This window comes from Nannobrachium achirus (assembly GCF_963921795.1).
Source record: "Nannobrachium achirus genome assembly, chromosome: 1".
NCBI lineage: Eukaryota > Metazoa > Chordata > Actinopteri > Myctophiformes > Myctophidae > Nannobrachium > Nannobrachium achirus.
Genome location: NC_137810.1, coordinates 2,711,581 through 2,735,848, shown reverse-complemented (window position 1 = coordinate 2,735,848; position 24,268 = coordinate 2,711,581). Strand labels below are relative to the sequence as shown.

Here is a 24,268-nt window from a genome sequence, read left to right as displayed (position 1 = left end):
GGGTTCAAGTTTGGGTCCCTACACTTACTATACGAAAAAAAAAGACCTCCGAAAAAATCTTCTTTAAGTAGCATGTGAGGGGTCTAACTAGGGTTTTTTTCATGATCCTGAATCCATCGCAAGCATTTGTTTTGCATGAAAAACATTCCTCGCGCTAAAAAGGGACACAACAAAACTGAGATGACCCCAGAAAAGTGATGACTCATCACTAAACCATAGTATTGGCGGTCCGTTTTTAGCCAGAGGAATGTTTTTCGTGCAAAACAAATGCTTGCAATGGATTCAGAATCATGAAAAACCCCTAGTTAGACCCCTCACATGCTACTTAAAGAATATTATTTTGGGGGTCTTTTCTTTATAGTAAGTGAAGGGACCCAAACTTGAACACCCTGAATTCACCTTGATCCACTCAAAATAAAATGGAACATTTTTAACATGTTTGTTGGATGACCCTAAGGATCATAAAAAAACCTTGAACCATTACTATTTCAATTTATTTTGGGTCAGGCCCTTTTTTGGCTTAGATTGACTGGCCTACACAAAGAACATTTTGATCTGTTGCTGCAGATTATTTTAGGTACGCGTGCATCCGTCAGTGGAGGGCCACCTAAAATAATCTTGCATAGGGCCACCTGAATCCTAGAACCGGCACTTATGACAATAACAATGACAATCTACATAAGTAACTAGTAACTAAAGTTGCCATACACCATTAGTGGAGTAATAGGCCTACAACAACATTTGTCTCTGAGATGTAATGGATTGAACTCAAAATGGTACTTTAGTACAGAACTTGAATTAACTATTTTGTTACTTTAACACCACTGTGTTCAGGAAACAACTTAACTATTAAATATTAAAACGTTAAAACTTTATTTTGAAGGTTTTAATGATGGTGGACAAACATTCAACCATATGTGGTCCTACTTCAGTCAGTGTGTGTGTGTGTGTGTGTGTGTGTGTGTGTGTGTGTGTGTACCTAACTGTACTAGTTGGTGCTGTACGTTACAGTCACACCCAAAAGAGTCTTGCAATGGGCCTGGTGTACAAGATACACTACACCTCCAAGATTCCCATGTACGTGACAAACTACTTCTTAAAGGTCAAGGATGTTCACGATCATAACACCAGAGGCAGCTCCACTAATCATCATCAGCGTAGATTTAACACTAAACAAGGCGCTAACTCGTTCTCCTGCTATACCATCAACATGTGGAACGCCCTTCCACAAGCCCTAAAGGAGAGCAAATCCCTAGCCTCCTTCAAAATTGGTATGAAAAGTCACCTTCAGACAGCAGCTACCCGTGACTTGTAAATAGACTAAGCCCCCATGCTCCCCCCCCCTTTTTCTTTGTATTCTGCCTTTTGTATTTGATGTTATGCTTTTGAAACTGATATTATCCTAGATAAAGTACTATGTTCTATCCGTCTGTCTTTCAATGTTATATGAGATACTTAAAGTGTGGTTCCTGTGGAAATAAGCCTCGGCTTTCTAGGATCTCTTTTTAGTTGACCTTGTACCAGTGATTTGTACTGTCATGAAACTGTACTTTTTTCTATTGCAAACTTCTAATAAATTCTTCAATCAAAGAGTGAAACAGTGCCACCGTGTGGTCAGGAAGGTACATAATATATTCTCAGCAGGCATATTTGTTTTGAGTTAAAAAAAGGATCTCAGTGTAAATAAGCCACGTGCTTTCCTGAGCGTATCCTTTTAGTTGACCTTGTACCAGTGAACTTGACCTTGTACCAGTGAACTTGACCTTGTACCAGTGAACTTGACCTTGTACCAGTGAACTTGACCTTGTACCAGTGAACTTGACCTTGTACCAGTGAACTTGACCTTGTACCAGTGAACTTGACCTTGTACCAGTGTACAAGGTCAAGTGTACTGTCATGGAACTGTTCCTTTTCCTATGCAAACTGACAATAAAGTCTTCAATCAATTAATTGTAGTGGAGTAAAATAATATATGCCTGGAAAGTATTTATTCCTTGGGCTAAAAATGGACCCCACAAAACTTTGAAAAGTGATGACTCATCACTAAATTGTTTTTTTGGGAGTCATCTTTTCCTTTATAGTAGTAGTAAGTGAATGTGACCCAGAGTACCCTAGCTGTCAAACATTCTCCTAGGGATGTTGAATTTCAATCTTTGTTAGATGTAATACTAAACACCTTTACCAACACATTGGTGAAGAAAACGTTTGGTAATGCATTTATTCCCAGGTTCTATTAATATCCCCTGACTATTAAACCTCTGCTTTAATATTATGACAAATCCCAGACTATAAGGAAGATGTTTCTGAAATATAAGCTAGTTTAACCACTTCAAATGCTAACATCTTTAAACAGCTAAACCGAAAATAGCCCATCTACAAACTTGCAATGCTGTTTTATTTGTGATTTGTGTGCAACAAACTGCTTTCATGGAATCCAACTGAACTTAATTATTGGACTTTCACTAATGAGAACAACTGATTTACAACAGTGGTTCTCCAAGCTTTTCATCTTAATGACCCCAAAATGAACAATGCATTTGGCATAATGTACAGATTATTTTATTTTTTTATTCTACTGCAGCTCTATTCAACACGTGGCCCGTGGGCCACATGCGGTCCCAGCATCATGTCTATGGTCATACCTTTCTCTACAAACTATTTTTTTTTGTCTCGTTTCATAAAAGACTATTTTGTCTTTTTGTTTGTTCCAAAAGATTAAACTTTATCATTTCATCATTAATCTTTCCATGACAATCTTTGTGTTCAATGAGGTTTGGCCTTATAGATGGAAATGTGTCTGTTTTCGGTGTGTTTCCTTCATGTTTAGACTATTCATGTAGTGTGTTATAAAACCAATGTCTAAAGGCCAACATTAGTCAGGGAAAACTATCAGAATACCTGTCAAATCTGTGAATAAATTCCTTACCAAACAATTTCTTCACCAATGTGTTGGTAAAGGTGTCTAGTAACATATCTAACAAAGATTGAAATTCAACATCCCAAGGAAAATGTTTGACAGCTAGAGTAATTCTGGGTCTCATTCACTTACTATACACTGTAGGCCTACTAAGGGAAAAAATCACTCCCAGAAATGTGCTTTAAGTGGGATGTGAGGGGTCTAACTAGGTGTTTTTAATTATTCTGAATCCATTGCAAGCATTTGTTTTGCACGAAAAACATTCCTTGGGCCAAAAATGGACCCCATACACCTTGTGAAAAGTGATGACTCATCACTAAACCATCTTTTTTTGCGTCTGATTTTGGCCCAATGAATGTTTTTCGTGCAAAACAAATGCTTGCAATGGATTCAGAATAATTAAAAACACCTAGTTAGACCCCTAACATGCTACTTGAAGCATCTTTTTGGGAGTGATTTTTTCCCTTATAGTAAGTGAATGAGACCCAGAATTACCCTCGCTGTCAAACATTTTGCTAGGGATGTTGAATTTCAATCTTTGTTAGATATGTTACTAGACACCTTTACCAACACATTGGTGAAGAAATTGTTTGGTAAGGAATTTATTCCCAGGGTTTTATTAAAATTACCTGACTACATAGGTCCTATGTAGTCAGGTAATTTTAATAAAACCCTATGTCATAGGACCTTGGACTTTTGGTATTTTGCTGAGTGGCCCCTGAGACAACTTAGTTTTTTTTACAACAAGGGTTCATATTAGAGAAAAGAAAAGATGAGTGATAAAATGTTTTCATTTACTGCTTTCTATTGTTTTAGTGATTTAAATGATTTTGATTTGCACCTGGGGGCATTTGTAATTCATTGTAATTATTTTACTGTAATTTAACAACATAATAACCAGCACAGATAGACAAAGAGACATTGACATTCATGGGTTTATATTTAAAAGTAACTTTTATTTTACCCCCTGGACCCAGGGTATGGCAGCTGCATACCCCTGCCATACCCAATTGACGCCCCTGTCCATAATGACTGGCTATCCACAGGTGTTGTGGCAAACGTAGCAATATTAGGCCTCAAATGTCAAATGTGAAGTAAACACGCCTGGACATTATTTCAGGATTCTTAATTTCTTTACATTTTGGGGGAAAAGAAGGTGACTTTATCAGAGACATTAACTTAACACCTCCAGTGTGTTGAGGATGTCTCTCTCTCACGGCTGTGGATATCTCTTCAGTGATTGGTGGAGGTGCTGAGAGTGACAGGACAGCTCCTAGGCGCCGGTGAGGGCGGGATCTATGGTTCGTCACACGCAGGTTTTCGCAGAAGAGGGATTTGTCACCTTTAACGTCAACCAACCCAGTGTGTGTGTGTGTGTGTTTGAGTGTGACTCCTTTGCGGTGCAATCAAACCTCATCCTCATCATTATTTAGTGTTGGGGAAGTTAAAGTTACATGTAACTGAGTTACGTAACTAAGTTACATTTTGCTGTAACTTGCTGGTAACTGAGTTACATTCATATTTCTGTAACTCGTCAAGTAACTGAGATACTTTATGGGTCATTTTTGGCTCAAGTTACAAGAAGTTACAAGCGAAGTTATAATTTTACATTCATAATATTTTTTTAACTTCATTTTAGGAACACAGATGTTTACTAAAGAAAATGTCAACCTTTTTGAAATAAAACATAAAACTCAGTTTAGAGACATATTTCTGCTGGCATGTGACCTTTTTTGTAGGATATTATATTTTGTTTCATGTACCCCAAATGTACATTCTTAATTTAACACTGAAAAAAAGAAGTAACTCAAGTTACCTTTTCTATGTAACTTGAAACTTTATGTTACATTTCTCCAGGGATATAACTTTAACTTGTTACTGCCATGGTGAGTTACTTACTTCAAAGTAACTTCCCCAACACTGCATATTTAACACTCCATCAAACACTTTAGCCTCCACACCAGTCCAACGCACAATGAAAATAGACCGTCTACCATCTTGTAAATCGTCTATTTTGCTGCACAACACCGCGAGTACCGCAGTTTCTCAACCACTGTGCCAGGGGACCTTTGGTGTGCCCCTGAGAAGGGTCAAGTGTGCCCCTTGAAACTGCTTGAAAGCCAGTAGGCCTATTGTATTTATCATTTTAAAAAATGATTTAAACTAGTGAAAACAGCCGATCTACAAGCACACAACGCCTCGCGGAGGCGTTGTGTGCTTGTAGATCTGCTGTTTTCACTATTGTGTGGCAGTATTGTATGATGAAGCAGGGCTTTACTTTTGCAAATAAACGTACACATTTGAAACTTGGAGATACAAGGTTTTCTTCCCGACAGTGAGGATATTTACACCCCCGTATTATGTTGGTGTGCCCATGGATTCTTGGGACACCAACATAATACGTGCCCATGCAGAAAAAAGGTTGAGAAACACTGGAGTACAGCAGGTATAAATTAAGCTTACAGGCCATTTGTGAGAAATTGGTGCTTTATATCGATGTGGTTAAAAGTATCGTCTGAACGACGATGGTGTTGAAAATGTAGCGTTTTTTAAACAAGGCTCAACCGTGTAGTTTTTGGTAATTAAGACATAACAGCAGCTGTCAGTCATTTACTGTTGGACTTAAGAGTTTCATAGAGCAGTGGTTCTCGACCTTTTTCAGGCCACAACACCCAAAATAATCATATTTTAACTGGGGACCCCCAAAATAATCATATTTTAACTGGGGACCCCCAAAATAATCATATTTTAACTGGGGACCCCCCACCCTGATGTGCACTAAGAGTTGAGTCATTACATTTGTATAATAACACGGTTCTATTGTGAAAATAGCAGATCTACATGCTCACAACGCCTCACGTTGTGAGCATGTAGATCTGCTGTTTTCACAATTTCTGCCCATTTGACAATTTGACCAATTTTTTATTGGTAATTTTAGACGTATTAAAAGGTCCTCAAATTGTCACTTTAGAAATGTGCAGATACCCTCTATACACTTAAACCTTATGTTGGTTTGTTTATTGTTGAGAGAGAAAACAATGTTGCAAGTTAAGTTGATCTTCTGGGGACCCCCCAAAATAATTTGGGGGGGTCCCTACTCACAAGTTGAGAACCACTGGTCTAATATCTCAGCATATTAGTCAGGATAAATTAAAATCCCTATGTTTAACCCAGCAAGTATGTGTGTGTGTATGTGAAACTCCACACCAAAACAACCTCTGGCCTCCAAAAAGTAGCAGAAAAAAAACTGTTTATTATTTCAGAACTTTGTGTTTTAGTTTTTGGACGCTTTTCAGAGATTCACGTTTGGTTGCTCAGCTGTGTCGGAGCGGGGGTGGTTTGTCGTAGGGACGCACCGATATGGTAACTTCTGCTATAGCCATAAACCCATACATTTAAAACTATAATGTGGACGATCACAGCCGGGAGACTTTTAGTTTGTTTTGTTTTCCTTAGTTATTTATTCCCCCCCGTTGTTGCCCGGGGAACAACTACAGCTTCATTATAATATATAAAACAAAAGGGAAAAAAAAAAAAAAAAACTGTTCCAAATTATCTTCTTGTTTTAAACCAAAACACCAACATTTAGCCAGCAACACAACTGTGAATATCAAACTGAACTGCTGATACAAGCCATTCAGGGTTAGAATTATTTGATGCCTTAATTATAGAAAAATAGCAGATCTACAAGCTCACGGCGCAGCACCGAGAGCCACTTTGTGCCTTCAAGTCTTTGAATATTTTATATATATTTTTTATATAAATGTCTTCTATAAATCCTTCTTCTAAATCAGTGGTTCTCAAACTTTTTCATGTCAAGGACCCCCAAAATTACATGTATTTGGCCACAGACCCCCAATCTCAAAATATGTTGTTCCAGGGACCCCCCACCAGAAGCAAATATATGAGTTACAAATGTTCGCTTTATATTATTCAAAGACTTGCACAAATGTTCACGTATATATCTGCTATTTTTCAATAGTTAAAGCATAAAATAATTCTAACCCTAAATGGGTTAACTTGCTGATATACAGTAAATGTCATCGAAGGTAAATATCGTCCTCATACTGACATACAGTAAATATGGTGGATAAATGGACACACACACCAGTGCATCCCTAGTTTAGTTGTTTGGCCAGATTGACGGGGTTGCCTTGACGACCGGGAGGCGGGGCCACTGGTTCATGCAGTCATATGATTGGTCGATGGAACGCCGTCCTCAAGACTCAAGACACGCCTCCTCCTTCTTCTTCAGTTGCAACAACAGATCATACAGACCATACAGATCATATATGATCTCACAGATCAGACAGACAGACCTTAAATACAGTCTGTCAACACTTCCTCTCCACACACACACACACACACACACGCGCGCACACGCACACGCACACGCACACACACACACACACACACACGCACACACACACACACGCACACATACATACACACACCGTGGTCATCTGTGAAGAGAAGAACAAGAAAATGTGTCGATAAGGTTGCAAAAGAATAAAGTCCGTACCCGTTGTTTCCATCCAGGCTGAGGTGCCGGCTAGTGTATCTCTGAAGACTTTACTGTGTGTGTGTGTTTGCTTATCCCCCTAGTGGGGGTCTGGGGACTCAGATTATTTTAGACCTAGATATCTTTGTCGTGTGGACCTAGATATTTTTTCTATGTGGATATCTGAAAAACCAGGATATATGAAATATCCAGCTCCGTCTGGTCTAGGCCTAAGGGAACGCACCCACGACCACGACTAGATCTTTAACTCTTAGAGACTCTAAAGGTTACATTATTGTTAAACATCTGCATTGCTTGATTTTAGGGCTGGGACTCCATTAAGGAAAATCAAATTAATTAGAGGCTTTGCAATTCATTAATCAAAATTAATCACATAAATATGCCTGAAACTCATCCAGTGAGATATTTTCTATGAAAGAGATCAGAGAATGTAGAATAGTTATTTTGATCAAGGTTTGCTTGTTATCTCTGCTATGGTACCAACATCAATACAACATGGAATTGTGGACACAATCTGAACAATAAACTAGTTTTGGGTCTGAGAGGCTAAATGTCATCAGACGGTGGTTCTGTGGCTCAAATGATGAATAAATAAATAATGAACCTTGATGTGAAATATGTTGAAAAGGAAAAAACGTGATTACAACATAATGTTTTACTTCCTCAGAACTGATCTGATCATCCATCCACCACTCATTAAAAAAAAGTCCATAGTTAAAAGACGTTTTTATTATGGAAATCGTCTTTTTGGCATTGAGTGATTTAATTACCTGACTTCCTGTGGGCGTGTCATGGTGTTAATTACCTGACTTCCTGTGGGCGTGTCAAGGCTGCTCCTCGTTAGCGCTGGGTGGTCGGCTCCTGATCTGACTCCTCAACTGTTCTATGAGCTCTGGGTTCTGCTGCTGCATCTGCTGGGCAAACTGCTGACCTCTGGAACACACATACACATATACATACATATAAACATATAAACCATCTGCTGGGCAAACTGCTGACCTCTGGAACACACATACACATATACATACATATAAACATATAAACCATCTGCTGGGCAAACTGCTGACCTCTGGAACACACATACACATATACATACATATAAACATATAAACCATCTGCTGGGCAAACTGCTGACCTCTGGAACACACATACACATATACATACATATAAACATATAAACCATCTGCTGGGCAAACTGTTGACCTCTGGAACACATAAACACTGATCTATAAACCATCTGCTGGGCAAACTGTTGACCCCTAGAACACATAAACACTGATCTATAAACCATCTGCTGGGCAAACTGCTGACCTCTGGAACACACATACACATATACATACATATAAACATATAAACCATCTGCTGGGCAAACTGTTGACCTCTGGAACACATAAACACTGATCTATAAACCATCTGCTGGGCAAACTGTTGACCTCTGGAACACACATACACATATACATACATATAAACATATAAACCATCTGCTGGGCAAACTGTTGACCTCTGGAACACATAAACACTGATCTATAAACCATCTGCTGGGCAAACTGTTGACCTCTGGAACACACATACACATATACATACATATAAACATATAAACCATCTGCTGGGCAAACTGTTGACCTCTGGAACACACATACACATATACATACATATAAACATATAAACCATCTGCTGGGCAAACTGTTGACCTCTGGAACACATAAACACTGATCTATAAACCATCTGCTGGGCAAACTGTTGACCTCTGGAACACACATACACATATACATACATATAAACATATAAACCATCTGCTGGGCAAACTGCTGACCTCTGGAACACACATACACATATACATACATATAAACATATAAACCATCTGCTGGGCAAACTGTTTACCTCTGGAACACATAAACACTGATCTATAAACCATCTGCTGGGCAAACTGTTGACCTCTGGAACACATAATATATACATACATATAAACATAATATAAACATACATATAAACATAATATATATATACACATAAACATCTGCTGGGCAAACTGTTGACCTCTGAAACGATACAATATTTCCCCACACGAAGAACACACGTAGCACGGACATGAACTGGGGTGGGCGCACGCACAGCGTACACGACGCGCGCAGCGTGCACAGAGCACTCCAGAATAAAAATGATTAAAAGTATATTGTGCCCAATGTTTGTGTGTTGTGTGTAGCTTCCATTAGCCTGCAAACAGCAGGCAGAGGGCCAGTTGTACACAATGTTTGTTACCAAGTTGCTTATTATTCCAACCTATATAATAATGTTTACAGATACATCTTTTACTACAATGAGTAATACATAGTTTGGACGTCATCTTGAATGAGATTCAAAACGGAGTAGCTCTATAATTAAAACCAGCTGTGTTTGGAGGAATGCCAGCAATGGGAAACAAACAGGTGAATGTAATCAAAGGTTCATTAATATGCAAGAAGACCTGTCTGTCATCACGCAGCACGTTTCTGTTCACAGGAAGTAATTAAGAATGGCCTGTTTATGGACCTTTGATATAAAAATATCAAATGTTTAGTGTTAGGAATGCCCATATGATGATTACCACAGATAAGCTCTAAAAGTGTGAAAAACCTATTTTTCATTTCACTGGGTCTTTAAAGCCTATCGGTCAACATACGCCTGAATGAGTCCAGTGATCTTAAAGCCTATTGGTCAGTGATCTTAAATCCTATTGGTCAGTGATCTTAAATCCTATTGGTCAGTGATCTTAAATCCTATTGGTCAACATACGCCTGAATGAGTCCAGTGATCTTAAAGCCTATTGGTCAGTGATCTTAAAGCCTATTGGTCAACATACGCCTGAATGAGTCCAGTGATGTCACCACCAGGTGGCGCCCCTCCTCCTCCTCCTCCTCCCCCTCCTGGTGCTGCTGCTGGCGCCGGCGCCGCCATGGAAACCCCACCTCCGGCCCCGCCCCCCATGCCAGCGGGGGCTCCCATTGGTCCATACTGTCCTGACATCATCCCTGACATCCTGGATGGAAGATAAAAAGTAACGTCTTTACTTTTGTAAAAAGTACAACGTATTGTCATCAAAATGCTGGATTATTGAAAGCTGGCAATGTTTAACTGCTATGGAGGGTAACAATGTTTAACTGCTATGGAGGGTAACAATGTTTAACTGCTATGGAGGGTAACAATGTTTAACTGCTATGGAGGGTAACAATGTTTAACTGCTATGGAGGGTAACAATGTTTAACTGCTATGGAGGGTAACAATGTTTAACTGCTATGGAGGGTAACAATGTTTAACTGCTATGGAGGATATGTGTGTGACATCACTGTTGTATTAAACCTATCAATGTTTAACTGCTATGGAGGGTATGTGTGTGACATCACTGTTGTATTAAACCTATCAATGTTTAACTGCTATGGAGGGTATGTGTGTGACATCACTGTTGTATTAAACCTATCAATGTTTAACTGCTATGGAGGGTATGTGTGTGACATCACTGTTGTATTAAACCTATCAATGTTTAACTGCTATGGAGGGTATGTGTGTGACATCACTGTTGTATTAAACCTATCAATGTTTAACTGCTATGGAGGGTATGTGTGTGACATCACTGTTGTATTAAACCTATCAATGTTTAACTGCTATGGAGGGTATGTGTGTGACATCACTGTTGTATTAAACCTATCAATGTTTAACTGCTATGGAGGGTATGTGTGTGACATCACTGTTGTATTAAACCTATCAATGTTTAACTGCTATGGAGGGTATGTGTGTGACATCACTGTTGTATTAAACCTATCAATGTTTAACTGCTATGGAGGGTATGTGTGTGACATGATGTTTAACTGCTATGGAGGGTAACAATGTTTAACTGCTATGGAGGGTAACAATGTTTAACTGCTATGGAGGGTAACAATGTTTAACTGCTATGGAGGGTAACAATGTTTAACTGCTATGGAGGGTATGTGTGTTTAACTGCTATGGAGGGTATGTTTAACTGCTATGGAGGGTATGTTTAATGTTTAACTGCTATGGAGGGTATGCAATGTTTAACTGCTATGGAGGGTATGTGTGTTTAACTGCTATGGAGGGTATGTTTAACTGCTATGGAGGGTATGTTTAATGTTTAACTGCTATGGAGGGTATGCAATGTTTAACTGCTATGGAGGGTATGACAATGTTTAACTGCTATGGAGGGTATGTTTAACTGCTATGGAGGGTATGTTTAATGTTTAACTGCTATGGAGGGTATGCAATGTTTAACTGCTATGGAGGGTATGACAATGTTTAACTGCTATGGAGGGTAACAATGTTTAACTGCTATGGAGGGTATGGAGGGTATGACAATGTTTAACTGCTATGGAGGGTAACAATGTTTAACTGCTATGGAGGGTATGGAGGGTATGACAATGTTTAACTGCTATGGAGGGTAACAATGTTTAACTGCTATGGAGGGTAACAATGTTTAACTGCTATGGAGGGTATGTGTGTGACATCACTGTTTAACTGCTATGGAGGGTAACAATGTTTAACTGCTATGGAGGGTAACAATATTTAACTGCTATGGAGGGTATGCAATGTTTAACTGCTATGGAGGGTATGTGTGTGACATCACTGTTTAACTGCTATGGAGGGTATGGCAATGTTTAACTGCTATGGAGGGTATGCAATGTTTAACTGCTATGGAGGGTATGCAATGTTTAACTGCTATGGAGGGTAACAATGTTTAACTGCTATGGAGGGTATGTGTGTTTAACTGCTATGGAGGGTATGTTTAACTGCTATGGAGGGTATGCAATGTTTAACTGCTATGGAGGGTAACAATGTTTAACTGCTATGGAGGGTATGTGTGTTTAACTGCTATGGAGGGTATGTTTAACTGCTATGGAGGGTATGTTTAATGTTTAACTGCTATGGAGGGTATGCAATGTTTAACTGCTATGGAGGGTATGTGTGTTTAACTGCTATGGAGGGTATGTTTAACTGCTATGGAGGGTATGTTTAATGTTTAACTGCTATGGAGGGTATGCAATGTTTAACTGCTATGGAGGGTATGACAATGTTTAACTGCTATGGAGGGTATGTTTAACTGCTATGGAGGGTATGTTTAATGTTTAACTGCTATGGAGGGTATGCAATGTTTAACTGCTATGGAGGGTATGACAATGTTTAACTGCTATGGAGGGTAACAATGTTTAACTGCTATGGAGGGTATGGAGGGTATGACAATGTTTAACTGCTATGGAGGGTAACAATGTTTAACTGCTATGGAGGGTATGGAGGGTATGACAATGTTTAACTGCTATGGAGGGTAACAATGTTTAACTGCTATGGAGGGTAACAATGTTTAACTGCTATGGAGGGTATGTGTGTGACATCACTGTTTAACTGCTATGGAGGGTAACAATGTTTAACTGCTATGGAGGGTAACAATGTTTAACTGCTATGGAGGGTATGCAATGTTTAACTGCTATGGAGGGTATGTGTGTGACATCACTGTTTAACTGCTATGGAGGGTATGGCAATGTTTAACTGCTATGGAGGGTATGCAATGTTTAACTGCTATGGAGGGTATGCAATGTTTAACTGCTATGGAGGGTATGTTTAACTGCTATGGAGGGTATGGTAATGTTTAACTGCTATGGAGGGTATGTTCAATGTTTAACTGCTATGGAGGGTATGTTTAACTGCTATGGAGGGTATGCAATGTTTAACTGCTATGGAGGGTATGTTTAACTGCTATGGAGGGTATGGTAATGTTTAACTGCTATGGAGGGTATGTTCAATGTTTAACTGCTATGGAGGGTATGTGTGTGACATCACTGTTGTATTAAACCTATCAATGTTTAACTGCTATGGAGGGTATGCAATGTTTAACTGCTATGGAGGGTTAGGGTTATGTGGTTATGTTAATGTTTAACTGCTATGGAGGGTATGTGTGTGACATCACTGTTGTTTAAACAATGTTTAACTGCTATGGAGGGTATGTTTAACTGCTATGGAGGGTATGTTTAACTGCTATGGAGGGTATGTTTAACTGCTATGGAGGGTATGTTTAACTGCTATGGAGGGTATGTGTGTGACATCACTGTTGTATTAAACCTATCAATGTTTAACTGCTATGGAGGGTATGCATGTGACATCACTGTTGTATTAAACCTATCAATGTTTAACTGCTATGGAGGGTATGTGTGTGACATCACTGTTGTATTAAACCTATCAATGTTTAACTGCTATGGAGGGTATGTGTGTGACATCACTGTTGTATTAAACCTATCAATGTTTAACTGCTATGGAGGGTATGTGTGTGACATCACTGTTGTATTAAACCTATCAATGTTTAACTGCTATGGAGGGTATGTGTGTGACATCACTGTTGTATTAAACCTATCAATGTTTAACTGCTATGGAGGGTATGTGTGTGACATCACTGTTGTATTAAACCTATCAATGTTTAACTGCTATGGAGGGTATGCGTGTGACATCACTGTTGTATTAAACCTATCAATGTTTAACTGCTATGGAGGGTATGCGTGTGACATCACTGTTGTATTAAACCTATCAATGTTTAACTGCTATGGAGGGTATGTGTGTGACATCACTGTTGCTGGAAGTCATGTGGGAACGCCTACTGAGTGGCAAAAAAATCATTTCTGCCATTGACAGCCCATACATCCAAACAGAAAAGTCCTTTCTGATTGTATTAAACAAAGTTAAACTCACCAACATTGCGTCTGTACTGAATGCTTGAATTATCCTCTTTCTATCTGCACAGTTTTTGTTTCATAAAAATCCACCATAGGCCTGTTATGAGCTACTTTCTGTCAAGACATTGTGTGCAGGTTTTTATTGTTCCAAGTGTCAGAGTTTGGAAGCACTCGTTTTCAACAACACAACATCCTGCTGCCTCATGCATTATGTGCAATTTAGAAACAGGTGGTATGCAGGGCCGTTGAGTGATTTGCAACGAGCGCTTCCAAACTCCAATGCTCCATGCTGCTCAATGTTTTGCCACTCAGTCTAGATTAGGGGGGCGGGTCCCAGTGGACGTGCAGACCCTCTATTAATGCACAAGTGATGAAGCAGGAACATGTGTGTGTAGTACCTCTGCTTTGCCACAGGATGGAGCACTTTCCTAACAGTGTGTGTATTCTGATTGTACTGTACAGTATGTCTGAAACTAAACTACTCTTGTGCATTCATGGATGACATTTCTTAGACAGGCCTTTTCTATACAGTAACAGTAGTTAAAACATATTAATAATGTGTTGGTAGTTTATACAGTAACAGTAGTTAAAACATATTAATAATGTGTTGGTAGTTTAGACTGAAGACATGTTATTGTTTATGAACTCACAGCTGTTGGACCTGTGGGTTGTTCATCAAAGACGATGCCTGGAACAAAACAACAACAAACAAACCATCAATTATCATTATTAAACTCATATGCTGCCATTTAACAATACCTTCGTACTCTTTAACTGCCATTCGTCTCCATAGACTTCCATGTAATTCATAGTGCACGGATCATGCACACCCATGCCTAGATAATGCACCACGTGTGTCCACATTGCTCACAGCTTTCAAACAAAAAAATCCGAATGGAAATCCGTTCAGGCATTCATGAGATAGCAGCCATTATGTTTTACACTGTTGTGAGCTTGGAGGTCTGCTACCTGAGTTGTATGGGGGTTGTATGGGGGTTAAACAAGCAATTTCGCGATCGCTATCATGCCTACTAACGTTTTTGGGGTCCAAAAAAAAATTTTTGAAAAAAAAAAAAAAAAAAAAGATTTTTTTTTTTTTCTTTTTTTTTTTACGGGATTCACGGGCGTGGCAGGGTGGTACAACGGGATTTTTAAGGGATTCACGTTTTTGGCAGTTAATGAGTTAAGATAATAATCTAAATACTACTCTCAGTGGGTCTCACTCACTAAGCTTGTTTCTGCTCATATGTTGTACTTATCTGCATTTACGCACATTCACACAAGTTATTTTTTTGTCTGTGTTTTTACGGATGTCTCCCCTTCTTTTTTTTTTCTTTTTTTATAATTTTTATAAATCCATTTTCACCCAGTGCCAATTGCCTATGTAATCCTGGGCTCTGCTCTCCCTCTGCCGCGCCGGGGGAGACAACGGACTGACCTCATGCTTCCTTCAATGCATGAGGAGTCCAATTTGTTGCTTTTCACCTGACAGGGTGGATTTCCCTGGGATGGACGTAGCGCGTGGAAGGAACACGTTATTCCAACCAGTTCCTTTCCCCTCCATCAGGCGCCCCGGCTGGCCAAGGGGAGGCAGTAATGAGACCAGGATTAATGCATGTTTTTGTGAGGGTATCTACCCTAGGAGACACGGGGAGAACATGCAAACTCCAAACAGAAAGGCCCTCGTCTCCCCTTCTTACGCCTGCTCGGCAGACTTATACAGATCCTTCTCGAAAAATGTGAATGTTGTGTAAAAGTAAATTATCTTGAAACTTTCATATATTTCTTTAAACGTTCATATATTCTAGATACATTGCACACATCTGGTATTGTTATTGCCTACAGCTCATGAATATCAAAAGTCCATATATTTCAAAATATTACAATATTACAGGAGACTCAAAACAAGGATTTATAATAGAGAAATGTCAACCTTCTGAAGTCAGAGTAGCTTGAAGTCCAGTGGGAAGTTTCTGAAGTCAGTTATGATTTGGGGTGCAATGGCATCTGCAATGCTTTGTTACACAATATTCTAATTTTTCGAGAAGGATCTGTAGGTGTCAAAAACGTATCTGTTGCTTCAATGAATATTATAGACATGAATGCACATTCAAGCCATTCTTATTTAGAGAGGAATGATCAGATCCCTCTGCTGTGTGGCCACAGTCTGGCCTGGTGGGTTTTCATGCCAACTCCATAAGTCATGTTATTCATTCATATGTGGACCACATCACATGAAGGCAGTCTAAGATCTGATGAGGATACAGTGTGGATGAAATCTAACTGTGTCTAGACTGGCTTGTAGATCGGCTATTTCTGGTGAAGAATATCTGTGGTTAAATGTCAAAGTTATTTTCAGTCAGTTCTGATGGAAACTGATATGTCTCTGTGACATACTGTATCTCAGGTGAAAAGATGTGCATGTTTATGTCACGCAATATGATTTATATGAATAAGATTCAGGGGTGCCCTGGATGAAAACGTTATTTTCAGGGGTGCCCTGAGTCAAACAGGTTTGAACCACTGATCTATATTACTACAATTACAATTTCCATTGTAGGACAGTAGCGGGTTCGTCCTATGAGGACAGAATCACCTCAGGAACCAATAAGACTGAAAATAATAAAAATAAATCTCATATTGGCAGATTCCAGCATCTCGCCAAATTGTTCAGTAGCAGTGTTGATTTCATTGACTAAAACTATGACGAAAAATGTTGGTCGACTGCATTTTTTTCACTGACGAAAACTAAATAAAAACTAAATAAAAACTAAGCTGTGATGACTAAAACTAAGACTAAATATATTGACAAAATAAAAACTAGACTAAAACGTTAGGGAGGGACTGGTGGAGAAGAGAGTCATTTTATGTTTGGTTGCTCTTATTCTTACACAGGGGGAGTGGTTCATTTACGTTATGGATGTCAAGCGGGTTCAGAGAGTGAGGGACTCACTTGCACTGATCTACACGTTGCACAACACCTGCACACCCTTCCGTGAATCACACGTCAATTTGAGAAAATACACAGCCCTTTAATCACTTGATTTACACTGTTTAGGAATGGCTTACTGAATGTGTCTCACTGTCCTTTAAACTGCAATAAGGACTTATTCCTTTTTTTTTTTTAAAGATTTGTTTTTGGGCTTTTTATGCCTTTATTTTGATAGGACAGTAGGCTGACAGGAAATGGGGAGAGAGATGGGGAACGACATGCGGCAAAGGTCGCCAGCAGGCATCATAGCCTAGTATGTGGTATGCGCCTTGACCACCAGGCCAGCGGGCGCCGCCATAAGGACTTATTCCTCACCATGTTCATGAATCCTGGGTTGCCGAGCAGGCCGGCCAGGTCCACCCCACCCATCCCTGCTGTCTGCAACACAAAACAAACACGCACCATAATAATGAATTGCATTTTATAGCGCTTTTCCAAATGCTCAAATCGCTTTCATTCATTCATTCATTCATACATTGGGAAGTGAAGTCATCATCCCTGCTGTCTGCGACACAAAACAAACACACACCATGGCAGGTGGGTCAAAGGGGGTCGTGATGACACATATCCAACTAGAGGAAACTGATAAGGTTGAGAATCTCTCACAGGACTCAGGGTTCAAGTTTAAACAGATCTAGAATAGATCTTACAGTCCTCAGGTTAGATTTAGTTTAAACAGATCTAGGATGATCTTACATATGTGTTTTAAAGAGATCCAGAACAGATCTTAAAGATCTGTTTTAAACAGTGATCTAGACCATCAATCTTACAGTCCTCAGGTTAGAGTTTTAACAGATCTTACAGTCCTCAGGTTATATTTTAAACAGATCTTACAGTCCTCTGGTTAGTTTTAACAGATCTTACAGTCCTCTGGTTAGTTTTAACAGTGATCTTACAGATCTAGAACAGATCTTACAGCCCTCTAGTTAGTTTAAACAGATCTTACAGATCTAGAACAGATCTTACAGCCCTCTGGTTAGTTTAAACAGATCTTACAGATCTAGAACAGATCTTACAGCCCTCTGGTTAGTTTAAACAGATCTTACAGATCTAGAACAGATCTTACAGCCCTCTGGTTAGTTTAAACAGATCTTACAGATCTAGAACAGATCTTACAGGACTCTGGGTAGAGTTTTAACAGATCTTACAGATCTAGAACAGATCTTACAGGACTCTGGGTAGAGTTTTAACAGATCTTACAGATCTAGAACAGATCTTACAGGACTCTGGGTAGAGTTTTAACAGATCTTACAGATCTAGAACAGATCTTACAGTCCTCTGGTTAGTTTAAACAGATCTTACAGATCTAGAACAGATCTTACAGGACTCTGCGTCTCCATCTTGGTCTCAGCGATCCTCAGGTTGGATTTGTAGGTGTCGTTGTCAGGGTCCAGCTCCAGAGCTTTCTTATAGTAGTTCACTGCTTCAGTGTGTTTGTTGAGACTGGCCAGAGCCAAGCTGTAATACATATAGTTATAGTTACATTAATATTAATATAATAATACATTATAGTAGTTTACTGCTTCAGTGTGTTTGTTGAGGCTGGCCAGAGCCAAGCTGTAATAAACATACATAACATTAATATATAATACACATTATAGTAGTTCACTGTTCACCTGTAATAAATATAGTTATAATTACATTAATATAATACATTATAGTAGTTCACTGCTTCAGTGTGTTTGTTGAGGCTGGCCAGAGCCAGGCTGTAATAAACATACATAACAATAATATATAATACATTAATATATACACATTATAGTAGTTCACTGATTCAGTGTGCAGTTACAAGACCCGAAAGAGAAATCAGACCTTTTTCTTGGGACCCAAACTGGTGAAAATGACAGATCTGCGATTTGCCCTAGGCCTTGCTGTAGTAATAGTTATATTAATAAAGTCCTACCCCATCCTGTATTAATAAAGTCATAATAAAGTCCTACTGTAGGTGTAGCTATATTAATAAAGTCCTACCCCATCCTGTAGGTGTAGTTATAATACCATAAAGTCCTACCCCATCCTGTATTAATAAAGTTATAATAAAGTCCTACTGTAGGTGTAGCTATATTAATAAAGTCCTACCCCATCCTGTATTAATAAAGTTATAATAAAGTCCTACTGTAGGTGTAGCTATATTAATAAAGTCCTACCCCATCCTGTATTAATAAAGTCCTACTGTAGGTGTAGTTATATTAATAAAGTCCTACCCCATCCTGTATTAATAAAGTCCTACTGTAGGTGTAGTTATATTAATAAAGTCCTACCCCATCCTGTATTAATAAAGTCCTACTGTAGGTGTAGCTATATTAATAAAGTCCTACCCCATCCTGTATTAATAAAGTCCTACTGTAGGTGTAGTTATATTAATAAAGTCCTACCCCATCCTGTATTAATAAAGTCTTACTGTAGGTGTAGTTATATTAATAAAGTCCTACCCCATCCTGTATTAATAAAGTCCTACTGTAGGTGTAGCTATATTAATAAAGTCCTACTGTAGGTGTAGTTATATTAATAAAGTCCTACCCCATCCTGTATTAATAAAGTCCTACTGTAGGTGTAGTTATATTAATAAAGTCCTACCCCATCCTGTATTAATAAAGTCCTACTGTAGGTGTAGCTATATTAATAAAGTCCTACCCCATCCTGTATTAATAAAGTCCTACTGTAGGTGTAGCTATATTAATAAAGTCCTACCCCATCCTGTATTAATAAAGTCCTACTGTAGGTGTAGTTATATTAATAAAGTCCTACCCCATCCTGTATTAATAAAGTCCTACTGTAGGTGTAGTTATATTAATAAAGTCCTACTGTAGGTGTAGTTATATTAATAAAGTCCTACTGTAGGTGTAGTTATATTAATAAAGTCCTACTGTAGGTGTAGTTATATTAATAAAGTCCTACTGTAGGTGTAGTTATATTAATAAAGTCCTACTGTAGGTGTAGTTATATTAATAAAGTCCTACTGTAGGTGTAGTTATATTAATAAAGTCCTACTGTAGGTGTAGTTATAATAAAGTCCTACTGTAGGTGTAGTTATAATAAAGTCCTACTGTAGGTGTAGTTATATTAATAAAGTCCTACTGTAGGTGTAGTTATATTAATAAAGTCCTACTGTAGGTGTAGTTATATTAATAAAGTCCTACTGTAGGTGTAGTTATATTAATAAAGTCCTACTGTAGGTGTAGTTATATTAATAAAGTCCTACTGTAGGTGTAGTTATATTAATAAAGTCCTACTGTAGGTGTAGTTATAATAAAGTCCTACTGTAGGTGTAGTTATAATAAAGTCCTACTGTAGGTGTAGTTATATTAATAAAGTCCTACTGTAGGTGTAGTTATAATAAAGTCCTACTGTAGGTGTAGTTATAATAAAGTCCTACTGTAGGTGTAGTTATAATAAAGTCCTACTGTAGGTGTAGTTATAATAAAGTCCTACTGTAGGTGTAGTTATATTAATAAAGTCCTACTGTAGGTGTAGTTATATTAATAAAGTCCTACTGTAGGTGTAGTTATATTAATAAAGTCCTACTGTAGGTGTAGCTATATTAATAAAGTCCTACCCCATCCTGTATTAATAAAGTCCTACTGTAGGTGTAGCTATATTAATAAAGTCCTACCCCATCCTGTATTAATAAAGTCCTACTGTAGGTGTAGCTATATTAATAAAGTCCTACTGTAGGTGTAGCTATATTAATAAAGTCCTACTGTAGGTGTAGTTATAATAAAGTCCTACTGTAGGTGTAGTTATATTAATAAAGTCCTACTGTAGGTGTAGTTATATTAATAAAGTCCTACCCCATCCTGTATTAATAAAGTCCTACTGTAGGTGTAGTTATATTAATAAAGTCCTACCCCATCCTGTATTAATAAAGTCCTACTGTAGGTGTAGCTATATTAATAAAGTCCTACCCCATCCTGTATTAATAAAGTCCTACTGTAGGTGTAGTTATATTAATAAAGTCCTACTGTAGGTGTAGTTATAATAAAGTCCTACTGTAGGTGTAGTTATATTAATAAAGTCCTACTGTAGGTGTAGTTATAATAAAGTCCTACTGTAGGTGTAGTTATAATAAAGTCCTACTGTAGGTGTAGTTATAATAAAGTCCTACTGTAGGTGTAGTTATATTAATAAAGTCCTACTGTAGGTGTAGTTATAATAAAGTCCTACCCCATGCGTCCGTAGGCCTTGCTGTAGGTGTAGTAGGGTGGATCTTAAATGACCTTTTTCTGATTTTCTTGAGTCTCACCCCCCAATTATGTTCCAATGTACAAAAAACTGCTTTGGTTAAAATTTGGTTGAATTTCAAGCATATTTAGAGGTAGCTCAATCAAGTCAAAGATTGTACATTTTATTGGTCAAAATCGAATTGCACTGCAGGCACATTTAAGTTATACATTACACATTATTCTTATACTAAGCACATAAATGATATTTTTTAAGCTTACAAATCTAAACACAAATCTGATTACATGTTTGTCATATGTCAAACCAGAATTAATGTATTGTAGGTAATAGCAAAGCAAAGAATGACAATTTGCAATTTTTCATTTAACGTGCACAATGACATGTCTTTATTGCACACTCTTCAATCATACTCACAACACACAACAAGTACACAGCCCCACTTCCTTGTTTACCCCCAAAACCCCCGAAAGTCACTGCAGTATAGCAATTCAGTAGTTACTGATCAATTAAAGTTTGTTTACGGCTATCGGGATACTTGTGCCGATAGTTCTGCACAATTTGCAGCAAGTATTGGAGTTGGGACTCATCTTTAGTAATGAGACCACAATATTCTTGTATTAGGTCAACCCCACACTCTGCATGATCATTAACAACATTCATCGCCTTCGCTACAGCCAGAGCTTCTTGGTAGTCCTCCCTGGGCTCCCACTCAAAGCACCTTGGAAAAAATCTTCAATGTTCTTCCTTGCAATTGTTCCAAGGTCAACAGTAATTCTCTTCATATGCCCCTGTTCACCATAAGTGATTGGAAAACTTTTGAGAAGCAGCTTTAGACACCTCAGGATTTATTGATGAACCGGATACCTCGCTGCTCGAGGTATCCGGTTCAGAGCTCCAGGAGCTACCCATCATGCCCGTTGGATGGCAAAGGTTATTTATTGTATGAAGATCTGGATGTTTCATGGCCAATTCAAACTGACCTTCAGGGAAGAAAAAGCATGCATGGATTTGTGCATTTTTGCAGTTTGCAATTATGTGAAGGCATGGATGATGGCACCTGTTGCTGTCAGCGCTCCATTAAATTACTTGGCAGCTGTTAAAATCGTTGCTGGAATATTCATCAATAAATACTGAGGTGTCTAAAGCTGCTTCTCAAAAGTGTTCCAATCACTTATGGTATTTTGCTCCAGAGATTGTCGGACTTGCATTGTTTGACAGTCAAGTGAGCGCGCAAACGAAGAGGCTGATGGTGAGAGCCATGAAAGATGGAAATGAAGATCATGAACTGAGAATTACTGTTGACCTTGGAACAATTGCAAGGAAGAACATTGAAGTGCTTTTCAAAATGATGGATCTCCCAGATGACTTCCTTGACGTTGATCCCGATGAGTGGGAGCCCAGGGTAGACTACCAAGAAGCTCTGGCTGTAGTGAAGGCAATGAATGTTGTCAATGATCATGCAGAGCGTGGGGTTGACCTAATACAAGAATATTGTGGTCTCATTACTAAAGATGAGTCCCAACTCCAATACTTGCTGCAAATTGTGCAGAACCATCGGCACAAGTATCCCGATAGCCGTAAACAAACTTTAATTGATCAGTAACTACTGAATTGCTATACTGCAGTGACTTTCGGGGTTTTTGGGGGTAAACAAGGAAGTGGGGCTGTGTACTTGTTGTGTGTTGTGAGTATGATTGAAGAGTGTGCAATAAAGACATGTCATTGTGCACGTTAAATGAAAAATAGCAATTTGTCATTCTTTGCTTTGCTATTTCCTACAATACATTAATTCTGGTTTGACATATGACAAACATGTAATCAGATTTGTGTTTAGATTTGTAAGCTTAAAAAATATAATTTCTGTGCTTAGTATAAGAATAATGTGTAATATATAACTTAAATGTGCCTGCAGTGCAATTCGATTTTGACCAATAAAATGTACAATCTTTGACTTGATTGAGCTACCTCTAAATATGCTTGAAATTCAACCAAATTTTAACCAAAGCAGTTTTTTGTACATTGGAACATAATTGGGGGGTGAGACTCAAGAAAATCTAAAAAAGGTAATTTAAGATCCACCCTAAGGTGTAGTTATAATAAAGTCCTACCCCATGCGTCCGTAGGCCTTGCTGTAGGTGTAGTTATATTAATAAAGTCCTACCCCATGCGTCCGTAGGCCTTGCTGTAGGTGTAGTTATATTAATAAAGTCCTACCCCATGCGTCCGTAGGCCTTGCTGTAGGTGTAGTTATATTAATAAAGTCCTACTGTAGGTGTAGTTATAATAAAGTCCTACTGTAGGTGTAGTAAAAATAAAGTCCTACCCCATGCTGTAGGTGTAGTTATATTAATAAAGTCCTACCCCATCCTGTAGGTGTAGCTATATTAATAAAGTCCTACCCCATGCGTCCGTAGGCCTTGCTGTAGGTGTAGTTATATTAATAAAGTCCTACCCCATACTGTAGGTGTAGTTATAATAATAAAGTCCTACCCCATACTGTAGGTGTAGTTATAATAATAAAGTCCTACCCCATACTGTAGGTGTAGTTATATTAATAAAGTCCTACCCCATACTGTAGGTGTAGTTATATTAATAAAGTCCTACCCCATGCGTCCGTAGGCCTTGCTGTAGGTGTAGTTATATTAATAAAGTCCTACCCCATACTGTAGGTGTAGTTATAATAATAAAGTCCTACCCCATACTGTAGGTGTAGTTATAATAATAAAGTCCTACCCCATACTGTAGGTGTAGTTATATTAATAAAGTCCTACCCCATACTGTAGGTGTAGTTATATTAATAAAGTCCTACCCCATGCGTCCGTAGACCTTGCTGTAGGTGTAGTTATATTAATAAAGTCCTACCCCATACTGTAGGTGTAGTTATAATAATAAAGTCCTACCCCATACTGTAGGTGTAGTTATAATAATAAAGTCCTGCCCCATACTGTAGG

At 38.4% G+C, this 24,268-nt stretch overlaps 2 protein-coding genes across 2 annotated transcripts in view; one reads left to right on the top strand and one right to left on the bottom strand.

Moving 5' to 3' along the window:
- thop1 (thimet oligopeptidase 1) overlaps positions 1 to 24,268 on the top strand; it is a 155,468-nt gene that overhangs the window by 8,243 nt on the left and 122,957 nt on the right. The gene's annotated exons all lie outside the window — the stretch shown is intronic.
- LOC308290553 (small glutamine-rich tetratricopeptide repeat-containing protein alpha-like) overlaps positions 6,150 to 24,268 on the bottom strand; it is a 33,563-nt gene continuing 15,444 nt past the window's right edge. Inside the window, exons 7-12 of the mRNA XM_080732454.1 lie at positions 18,458 to 18,593; positions 17,451 to 17,513; positions 14,794 to 14,831; positions 10,279 to 10,455; positions 8,245 to 8,372; positions 6,150 to 7,380 (exon numbers count right to left, since the gene is read on the bottom strand). Of these exons, the coding sequence (XP_080588580.1) occupies positions 8,264 to 8,372; positions 10,279 to 10,455; positions 14,794 to 14,831; positions 17,451 to 17,513; positions 18,458 to 18,593 (523 nt within the window). The 3' untranslated portion in view covers positions 6,150 to 7,380; positions 8,245 to 8,263. The remainder of the gene's footprint in view (positions 7,381 to 8,244; positions 8,373 to 10,278; positions 10,456 to 14,793; positions 14,832 to 17,450; positions 17,514 to 18,457; positions 18,594 to 24,268) is intronic.